Source organism: Nannobrachium achirus (genome assembly GCF_963921795.1).
Source record: "Nannobrachium achirus genome assembly, chromosome: 2".
NCBI lineage: Eukaryota > Metazoa > Chordata > Actinopteri > Myctophiformes > Myctophidae > Nannobrachium > Nannobrachium achirus.
This window is the reverse complement of record NC_137811.1, coordinates 7,920,357-7,931,579: the sequence shown is the minus strand read 5'-3', so window position 1 is coordinate 7,931,579 and position 11,223 is coordinate 7,920,357. Positions and strand designations below refer to the sequence as shown.

Genomic DNA, 11,223 nt, shown 5'->3' with positions numbered 1-11,223 from the left:
GCAGCGCTTATTCTCAGGTACGTTCGTTGTTCATGCCTGTTTAACTTCTGGGTATTTTAAATGTTTATTTTCTCCTATAATCATAGAAGTGAAGGGGTAGAACAGACCCAGGAGTGCACCCATTTAGGCCTAACCTATAGTTAGGCCTAAATCAGAAATTGGCCTACAAAAACAAACTTGTTGCTACATACTGTACTGTAAGCACCTCCCATACACTAAAATGTGATTCCCGGCCTGAATGGGTTGAAGGATGGAATTTTGCTATTGTTTTGCTATTGTTATTCTCTCTCTCCAGGGTCTGTGAGGTTGGTGAATGGGCCTAGTCGGTGTTCAGGCAGAGTGGAGGTGAAATCTGATCAGTCGTGGGTCTCAGTGTGTGAAGGTGACTTTGACCAACAGGATGCAGAAGTGGTCTGTAGGCAGCTTGGCTGTGGGGCTCCTTCAATCCTCCAGGGGGTGTTCTATGGAGAGGTGAAGACTCCAATGTGGACCAACGAGTTCCAGTGTGAAGGCAGTGAGTCTGCTCTCCTGGACTGTAGAACCTCAGACTCAACCAGAAACACCTGCTCACCTGACAAGACTATCGAACTCACCTGTTCAGGTAAAAACAAACATAGGTTCAGTTAATATTTCATAATACACCTTTTTTGTTATCAATTCTTTTTTTATTTTTCCATAAAATTAATGCTTGTTCTATTTTTCTTTCTTGTTCTTGTTTTGTCTTTCTTGTTCTTTGTACAGAGTTTGATGTCAGGTTGGTGGGAGGAACCAGTCAATGTACTGGTTTACTGGAGATGCTACACCAAGGAGAGTGGAGACCAATGGCCGGTGATGTCTGGAACCTGAAGTCAGCATCTATAGTTTGTAAACAGCTGGACTGTGGTTCTGCTGTTAACACAGAGATGGATGGAAATTATACAGAGCAACTTGTATGGCAAATTGAATCTTCCTGTGTTGGAACTGAATCGTCAATGAGGGAGTGTGGAACAGTGCAGTCTGGAAGTTCCTCTGGAAGACTGGAGGTGATCTGTTCAGGTAACAGACAATGATTTCAGCAATGCCAGTAATCTGTAGGCCTGCAGTCTCTGTCTGTCTGTCTGTCTTTTATTTAAGATTGTACATTAACCACAAATATCATTTAAAATGCAAAATGCAATCATTTGCTTTGAAATTTCCCTCTGACCCCCCCCCCCCTCTCTCTCTCTCTCTCTCTCTCTCTCTCTCTCTCTCTCTCCCCAGAGTCTGTGAGGTTGGTGAATGGAACTACTTTATGTTCAGGCAGAGTGGAGGTGAAGTCTGATCAGTCGTGGGTCTCAGTGTGTGAAGGTGACTTTGACCGTCAGGAGGCAGAAGTGGTCTGTAGGGAGCTTGGCTGTGGGGCTCCTTCAGTCATCCAGGTGGCGCTCTATGGAGAAGTGAAGCCTCCAATGTCAACCAAAGAGTTCCAGTGTGAAGGCAATGAGTCTGTTCTCCTGGACTGTAGAACATCAGACTCAACTAGAAACAGCTGCTCACCCGACAAGACTGTTAGGCTTACCTGCTCAGGTAAAAGAGAAACTTTGGGTTCAGTTATTATTTCATAATCAAGCTTTTCATGCTTATTCTATTGACTCTGTGCAGAGTTTGATGATGTCAGATTGGTGGGACAAGCCAGCCACTGTACTGGTGTACTGGAGTTGAAACGCCAAGGAGAGTGGAGACCAGTGTTTGTAGGCGTTGAAGACGTTGATGAGCCAGACTTCGCGCTCAACTATGAGTACGACTGGAACCTGATGTCATCATCTTTAGTGTGTAGACAGCTGGACTGTGGCTCTGCTGTTTCAACAGTAAGGATTAAATGTTCTACAGATCAACCTACATGGGTGATTACATCTTACTGTGTTGGATCTGAATCTTCGCTCAGGGAGTGCATAGGAACGACATATCCTTATCCTCATAATTCCACCATCAGAATGGAAGTGATTTGTTCAGGTAAATAGTAATCAATCTACCTACTTGTCAATGTGAGGCTTGTGTGTTGACTTCAGGTGCTAGGTTCCTCAACGGTGGAAAAAATACTCAGATACTTTACTTATAGCTTTACTGGGTAAATTCCCTGCTGGTCACTACTGTCTTTGCAGGTCTGTAGTTCACTCCTGCACTTCCCAGGAGCTCTTAACTCTGGGTAAATTCCCTGCTGGTCACTACTGTCTTTGCAGGTCTGTAGTTCACTCCTGCACTTCCCAGGAGCTCTTAACTCTTTCACTGCCAGAGTGAAAGCATCATCTAGTCTACCACTGCCAGCGATTTTGAGCGTTTTAACTAAACTTTGAAGATCCACAGACTTTTTTTGTTCCCACTGCGGATGTAAACAACGGACATTGAAAAGACTTGTCTCTCTTCATTCCACCGAAAAAAAAAAAAAAAAAAAAAAAAAGTAACTTCTGCGTGTCCTGAATTCCAATTAAGAATATACACCAGGTTTAGTCACTTTATTTACACCTTATTTACGGCACTTTAAAGTATCAGGCCCAATGTCTACTATACTTACATATCTGCTGTTTCAGCCAATCACATCTGTCTTGTTACAGATATGCTATTTAAGCCAAGCATCAACCTCATCACCTTCCCATCCATTAATGGGATTTCTGAAGGCCAGCAGCAGAGGCTACATGTTTTTGAGGGTTCCAACTTCACCATCAGCTGCTCCATCCAGCCACAGTACCCAGGAGGCTCCTTCCACCTCACCTTCACTGGATCCAACACAACACACACCCACACCCAGCCAGCTGTAAATCACTCTGCTAACTTTCTGTTCCCTGAAGCAGAGCACATCCAGCAAGGGAACTACAGCTGTGTTTATCACATCAGTGCTTTCAATCATACCTTCTTCTCGGAGAGCGAGTTCCTCTATCTTACCGTCATAGGTAACCCAAATTAAACAAGTCACAATATATAACTCAGTCAAACTGGCAAATGTGAAAGTGACATGAAAACATTTATATTCAGCGTTGCAGGTTCAACCAACACACCACAAAACTGAAAAAAAGATTAACAAACAAGCTAAATATTATTGTACACTAAACGGTGTTCTTCTAATCAAAGTAATTTGACTTTTTAATACATATTCCATTGTCTCTTCACAGAGTCTGATGTCAGGTTGGTGGGAGGAACCAGTCGCTGTACTGGTATACTGGAGATGAAACACCAGAGAAAATGGAGACCAGTAGCAGATTTTATTTCAGTCTGGAACCTGAAGTCATCATCTGTAGTGTGTCGACAGCTAGACTGTGGCTCTGCTGTTTCAACAACATGGAGTTCTGGTACTACACGTCAACGTGTATGGTGGATTGCATTTACCTGTGTTGGATCTGAATCTTCACTGAGGGACTGTGGAACAATTAAGTCTCGTAGTAGTTCATGGGACAGACTGGAGGTTATCTGCTCAGGTAACAAACAATGACTTTACTAATGAAAGTACTTTCTATCTATCTATCTATCTATCTATCTATCTATCTATGTACTACTTAAGTACCAAAAGTTAAGTTGTGCCGTGATGCGATGTGTTGTGAGCTTGTAGATCGGCTATTTTCAAATAGCCAAGGTATAATATAAGGCTAAAGTGGAATAATGTATGTTTTATAATATTATAATTTATATCTGCAAAGTAACTAGCAACTACAGTTTTCAAATAATGTAGTGGGGTAAAAGTATAATATTTGGATCCGATATGTAGTGGAGTAGAAGTAAAAGTATTGGAATGAGGAAATACTCAAGTAAAGTACAAATACCTCCAAATTGTACGTACTTAAGTACAGTACTTAACCATTTTGCTGCCAAAAAAATACCCCTTTGTACCCCTTCTCTGCCATGCCCGTAGAACCCGGAGATTTAATAAGCTTTAATTAAAAAAAATTTTTTTATCGAAGCGGAACTAAAATAGGCCGGAACTAATGCTCCGTGATCGGTTTCTACACGGACACATTATTGAGCGGACCACTTATCATTGAGCCCCTGAACCGGAAGCTGATGGTCCGTCGTCTATTTTGGCCCGTTAGCTTCCTGTATAAACTCCGCGGCTTACAGATGGAGAACGTATTGATCAATTGAAACAATTTCAACGGATTTGAGAAGCTGATGGAATACGCGAACACACGATGCATAGCAGTGTCCGATCACGCACGATGGGAACTGGATGAGCGCCCACGTTAACAGGTAGGAGAAGCCGGCAGTGAAAGACATAGAGAAATCTCCGGGCTCTACGGCCGTAAACTACGAATGAGTTAAGTAAATGTACTTAGTTACCACTGCCCTAGAATGACATTGTGATGATGTGCTCTGTCAATTAGTAGCTTTTATGCCTCACTTCTAACACGGATCCCCACTCTGCCTTTCACATACTTGTGCCCCTGGCTGTTCTCCTGCATATCTCCACTCCAAGCTCCTTCAGATTCAAAACTTGCTCCTCTGTCTGCTCTACGAACTGTTTGCTGCTCATGGGACCAGCTTGAGTCCGGATTATGAATGTGTGTGACTTGTCTATTAAAGAGGCTGCTTGCATATTAACTCATTCTGTGCCAATGACGTCTCATGACGGTTTTTTTGCAAAGGCGTTCAGTGCCAATGACGTCTCATGACGTCTTTTGAGTTTTTTGTATAAAAAAAAAACTTTTTTTCATTTTTTTTTCTTTTTTCTAAAAGATGTCAAAATGACCTGGGATCAGAGAGATGCTTTTCTCTGTTTGTGTGTTGGCTCCCTCGTTTAGCTGATTGAGAAAATGTGTGTCCATTCTAGTGGATGGACACTTTTTTTCATTCAAACAGCTCTATCTCTGGAACCATTTGTCTGATTGACAACATTCTTTTTGCCACTGAATCACAACAACTGTGTCTGTTTCTGTGGGGGAAAAAAATATTAAAAAAAAAACATTTTTTTTGATTGCGCAATAAAGAAAAACATACAAAACCGTGGCACAGCTACCTTGGAGCCATTTTGGCATTTGGCACAGAATAATCAAGAGCCCAAATTAGTTTAACAAACATGTCTACTATAATTACTCATCACCTCTGTCTTGTTACAGAGCTGCTGTTTAAGCCAAGCATCAACCTATTCCCCTCCATGAATGGGATTTCTGAAGGCCAGCAGCAGGGGCTACAGGTGGTGGAAGGTTCAAAGTTCACCATCAGCTGCTCCATCCAGCCACAGTACCCAGGAGGCTCCTTCCACCTCACCTTCACTGGATCCAACACAACACACAACCACACCCAGCCAGCTGTCAGTCACTCTGCCAACTTCCTTTTCCCTGCAGCAGACCACACTCACCAGGGGAACTACAGCTGTGTTTATCACATCAATGTTTTTAATCATAACTTCTCCTCTGGGAGTGAGTTAATCTCTCTCACGGTCACAGGTAACCTGCATGAAAATGTTCATGACTCATTTTATACATTTTATTGTGAAAGTGACATGAAAACATGTATATAGCCTACAGCAGGGGTTTTCAAAGTGGGTGACGGGGCACCCTGGGGTGCCGCGACGGCAGTACAGGGGTGCCGCGAGATAATTTGATAATATTTGAAATGTATTTGGACATTTAAAAATATATTTAGTATCATTTTAAACTTGAAGTAAAAAGTTATTTTCAGTCAGTCCTAACTAAAATGGCTATTATCTCGCTTTCCTCGCAACATAATCGCTAAAATATGCTATAAATATAAGGTGCTGGGGGTGAAAATTAGGAATATAATAATGTAGGGGTGCCTCGGATGAAAAAAAATATTTATAGGGGTGCCCCGAGCCAAAATAGTTTGGGAACCCTTGGCCTACAGATGTCCTTACCTCTCTGTCTGAAATGATAGCTACACCCTTAGTGGGGGGGGGGTCAGTGTCAACAAATCACCATGACAACCAACCTGTTTGTTTAAATCAAACCATTGCTTGTCTTGTATGTGTTCTGATACTAAAGTTATGTATTCACACCTGTGAATGTCAAACAAAGACAGGAGCATCTAACAGGAGAATCAAAGGACATCATCTATGTATTTCAACAGATAAACCAACCTGCTGTACTGCTTATTGTATTGTCTCTCTTCAGATTCTGGTGGTGTCAGGTTGGTGGGAGGAATCAGTCGCTGTACTGGTACATTGGAGATGAAACACCAGGGAGAATGGAGACCAGTAGCTGATTTTAATTCAGACTGGAGCCAAGGGTCATTGTCTGCAGTGTGTAGACAGCTGTATTGTGGCTCGTTTGTTTCAACAGAATATATCTCTGGTTCTACACGTCAACCTGTATGGTGGATTACATCTCCCTGTGTTGGATCTGAATATTTATTGAGGGAGTGTAGCACAATTAGGTCTGGTAATTCCTGGGACAGACTGGAGCTGATCTGCTCAGGTAACAAACAATGACTTTACAGTAATTTATAGTCTCATACCACTACAGTAATTTATAGTCTCATATCACTATAGTAATTTATAGTCTCATATCAGTGTGTCTAAGCAGTCAGCCTGACCGATTTTATGACTCTTAAGTCTATTATCTTCGTGAAGGTCGTGAGTCCAGCTTCCTTGCTGTGGGCAAGGTTGTGAAGCTCTCAGAAGTCTCTCCTTTCATAACTTTTCCCAAATATTGAAGCCAAATGATTTTTGTATTCCTTTTTAATCATCTAAAACGTCTTCTAAAGATGAATTTAGGCACCATTATACCGTGACGTTATTTGTCAGCAAAATGGACCGCTCCCAACCTTTTTCCCATGGGCAGAAGGTCTTCACACACTTGTGCGTGTGTGTGGCTCAAAACAAACTATAGCGTGTAAGGGCATTCTTTGAACTCTTAGAGGTATTGAGTTTGTGTCGGTCAAAACATTAAACCATTTCTGTCCATCCACTGTTGTCTGTCTGTCTGTCTGTCTGTTTGTCTGTCTGTCTGTCTGTCTGTGTTGACATGTTGACAATTTTACGAATTTTGTTTGTGTGCTTAGGACCAGCAACACGGGCTGCAGATGTTTGATGGTTCCGACTTCTATCCAGAATCAGCTGCTCCATCCAGCCACAGAATCCAGGAGGGTCCGTCCAACCAACCTTCACTGGATCAAACCACATCCAGCCAGCTGTCAATCACTTTACCAGCTTCATGTTGGCAGCAGACAACACCCACCAATAAAGCTACCGCTGTGTTTATCACTTTCTTTGTTTTTTACTGATCTGTTGCTAACTTCTCTTCTGAGAGTGAGTTCCTCTATCTCACTCCCACAGGTAACCTGAATGAGTCACAACATGAAACTAAATCAAACATGTACAAATTAATGATTGACATTAATTCAGAAATCTTAGAATTATGTTGAATTAAGCTTGAGTGTTGAGCCTTTATGATATACTTCTGCTTACCTAGATATATTTCACTCACAACCTCTAATTTGACATTTAACATTCATTAGGCATAGGCTACATAGCATGCAGTGTATGTATTGATGAATTGAGTAGGCTACAATGGACCGTCATGAAAACTGTACTTTTTTCAATGCAAACTTCTAATAAAGTCTTCAATCGATCAAAATGGAAGGAAGCCACTGGGTCTTATTTGTGTTTATCGGTATAAAGATATTAGCATAATTGTTTGACTGTACTACCTGTAATGTTAACAAACCTGTTAATCAATCAATCAATCAATCAATCAATCAATCAATCATAATTAAATATGTTGAAAAGAAAAGTCTTATTAGAAACGTCAGCACTTAGGGATGCTGACTTCTTTTTTAAATGAGTCCATCAGTTCTTTTATTTCTTCTTTTTTTGTTTTGTTTTTTGTTTACTGTAATACTGAAACAAATACAATAGATTTACAGAATGTTTCCAATGATTATCAGATGAAAGCTGAACTGCCCTCCTCATAGGAGGCGACAGCCTGTTCCAGCTTTCAGACGCTGGAGAGGAGGGAAGTAATGTGACAGTCTGACCACAAACTGTCACTGTTTTGTTCATTACCTGCCTATCAATGGTGCACAATTGTTAGGCACGCTACAGACAGTTGCGAGAGCTATCGTGTCTGTTGCTGACTCAGCCTGGCTAGAGTGGTTCAAGGTAGGGTGGTCGTCGCCACGGGTGTTTGTAAGAACACGCAGAGATAGTCTTTGGCCTTTAGCCAGTTTTATTGAAGATTAGGGTGGGGGTAGACATGTGGTCTAAAAGGGAATAAGCACAAATAGCAAAATAACATGAGTGCTTTATACACAAAAAATATAACCAAATTAAAGCAACATACAGAAATACCCTTTAACTAATATTACTGTGTAGGATGCTTATTGTGGAATATGGTGGAGCTCAATGTAAACTAAGAACTCACAATGCTGAATTATACAACATGTGGATAACATCAAAGAACATTCCAGAAATCAGTAAGGTGCAAATCTCTTCTTAAAATTAGTTGGTGTACACATTCCAGAAAGGGGCCTTCACTTATTGTTAATGGCTAATAGCATATACTGTACATCACTGTAGCTTATACATTCTCAACTGAACAACATAGAATGCACTTACTTTTAGTTCAGTAACGCACACAAGTACCCCACTGAGATAGAAACTGGAACCAACTAAATAAACAAGAACAATAACAGACAAAAACGAGAGGTCTGTATTTACTAGGTGAGGAACGTTCTGTCACAGTCTCTTCCTGTTTCCTGAGAAGTCGCGGGATCTCGTGGTGAAATCCCGCGAGATGCCGAGATCTCGCGGGATCTTGGCAAGGTTCATAGACTCTATTTTACAGCCGCCCCTACTTTCGCTATGTGAAAGTACATCTTGTAGAGGCTATGGACATTCAGTAGGGGGTGCAGAGTCATGGTCGCTCTCAGGGATCGCTGGAAGTTTGATCAGGCGGGCCACTGCTCGGTGGTAGACTTTGTCTTTGACTTGGACGTCTGCTGAACGAATGTGACCATCGACGCTGCTGTGGACATCTTTCACCTTGCCTACTGGCCAGCGAGCTCTGGGAAGTTGATGGTCAATGATCATGACCACAGTGCCCGGTGTAAGCTCTTCTACATCACTTTGCCACTTCTGGCGAGTCTGAAGAGTGGGGAGGTATCTCTTTATGAAGTGGCTCCAAAACTGGTCCGCCAGTACTTGGCTATGTCGCCACCTTTTTCGGCTCAGGAGTTCTGACTCAGGATAGACCACCTGAGGTAATGATGAGTCAGGCCGCCCCATCAGGAGGTAGTTGGGGGTGACGGGATCGGGGTCAGCTACATCGGATGAGACGTAGCCCAGTGGCTTGGCATTTAGAATGCCCTCTACCTCTGTCAGGACAGTCCTAAGGACCTCTTCAGGCAGTGTCTGGACACCAATGGTGGCATGGAGTGCAGCTTTAATGGACCGGATCTCTCGTTCCCAGGTGCCTCCAAAGTGTGGAGAGTTAGGAGGGTTGTACATGAACCGGATCTTCTGCTTTGCTAATTCCGCTTGGAGGGTAGGGCTCATGGCTGTGAAGCTCTCCTGTAGCTCTCTATCTCCTCCTCTAAAATTTGTCCCCCGGTCGGACAAGATTTCGAAGGGAGTCCCCTTACGCGCTACAAAGCGCCTCAAGGCCATCAGGAACGAGTCACTGTCCATGGAGGCGAGGAGATCTAGGTGCACACAGCGGGTCGTCATACACTTAAAGATTACTCCCCATCTCTTTTCAGTGCCCCGCCCTCTCTTGACTAGGAACGGGCCAAAACAATCTACTCCGGTTGAGTAGAAGGCTGGCTTCAGGAGTCTGAGCCTTGCTGGAGGGAGATCAGCCATCTTGGGTACCTTTGGTTTGGCTCTCCACTTCTGGCACTCTGGGCACAGCCGCTGGTGTTTACGAACTGCTTCCCGGCCCCTCAGAATCCAGAAGCGTCGTCGGATCTCAGCAAAGACCCTCTCTGGGCCGGGGTGACACAGCTTGACATCGTACTGCTTTACTAGAAGTGGCGTAACTGGATGCTTAGGGTCGAGGACTATAGGGTGCTGTACTTCATTACAGAGGCCTTCTGCACGACGAAGTCGACCCCCAACATGGATGAGTCCTGTGCTGGGGTCGTACTCTGGAGACAGCATAATTAGGCGACTGCTTGGTGAGATGGACTTGCCTGCCTTGAGAGCCTGGTACTCCTCCTCAAAACTGTCCATCTGTGCTTGTTGCAGTATGTTGGTTTCTGCTTTCTGGTAGTCTAAGGCTGTGAGAGTGGCTGTTTGGTCGGCCGCCCCGTCTCCGGATCTGCAGGTGGCTTCCACCAATGACTCGAAGGTAGAGTGCTGGGTGACGTCGGCCATGAGGGGAACTATTTTGGTCAGTCCACAGAACTTAGGCTTTCGGAGCTCAGCTAGGTCTTCCGATGTTTCAGTGATAGGCAACACAGGCCATGCTTCCGGGCCTAAGTATAGGAACTGTGGGCCCTGACCCCATCTGTTAGGCTGAGATAACTCTGCGAGGCTCTTGCCACGTGTCACATCATCGGCAGGATTGTTGGTGGTATCTACGTACCTCCAGGTTTGGCCGTCTGTGAGTTCCTGGATCTCTGCTACCCGTGTCCCCACGAAGACCTTGTACTTACATGACTCTGACTGCAGCCAGGCGAGTACAGTGGTAGAGTCTGTCCACAGGATGGTGTTAGTGATTCTCAGTGTGAGCTCTTTGTGGAGTAACTGGCTGAGCTGAGCTCCGGTAAGAGCAGCACTTAGCTCCAATCTTGGCATGGAGAGCTGACGCTTCGGGGCCACACGAGATCTTGCCAGTACAAAGGCCACCTGTACCTTTCCTTGCCCATCGTCCGTACGGAGATAAGCCACTGACCCATAGGCCTCCTCTGACGCGTCACAGAATATGTGCAGTTCTCTGCTCTCCTCCGCATCATGACAGGCAGTGGTCACGTAACACCGGGGAAGACTGATCTGTGGAAGGTGCTGCAACTCATCTTCCCAGGCTTTCCATTTCTGCAGGAGATCTGATGGCAAGTGAGGGTCATCCCACTCTCTCTCTTTGGCCCAGAGATGTTGGACTAAGACCTTGGCTCGGGTGGTGAAGGGGAGTATAAACCCGAGGGGGTCATACTGGCTTGCAAGGGTACGGTAAATGTTGCGCATGGTTACTTCACTGTAAGGGACTGGGCGATGTCTGTAATGCAGAGTGTCGGAGGAGCAGTGCCAGGTCAATCCAAGGGCATGTTCTTGAGGTTCTGCTTGTGACTCTGAGATCCCCAGCTCCGTACTCTCTGATCTCG

The 11,223-nt window shown here is 44.1% G+C and overlaps 1 protein-coding gene across 1 annotated transcript; it reads left to right on the top strand.

The window, feature by feature from the left end:
* Positions 1-1,952: 1,952 nt before the first annotated feature.
* LOC308296205 (CD5 antigen-like) lies at positions 1,953-7,355 on the top strand (the record flags this gene model as incomplete). Its single annotated transcript, XM_080739376.1, has 6 exons — positions 1,953-1,971; positions 2,805-2,906; positions 3,126-3,428; positions 5,061-5,390; positions 6,075-6,377; positions 6,964-7,355. 6 exons carry the CDS (start codon positions 1,953-1,955, stop codon positions 6,990-6,992), a joined length of 1,086 nt encoding a protein of 361 aa, XP_080595502.1. The 3' UTR covers positions 6,993-7,355.
* Positions 7,356-11,223: the final 3,868 nt, after the last annotated feature.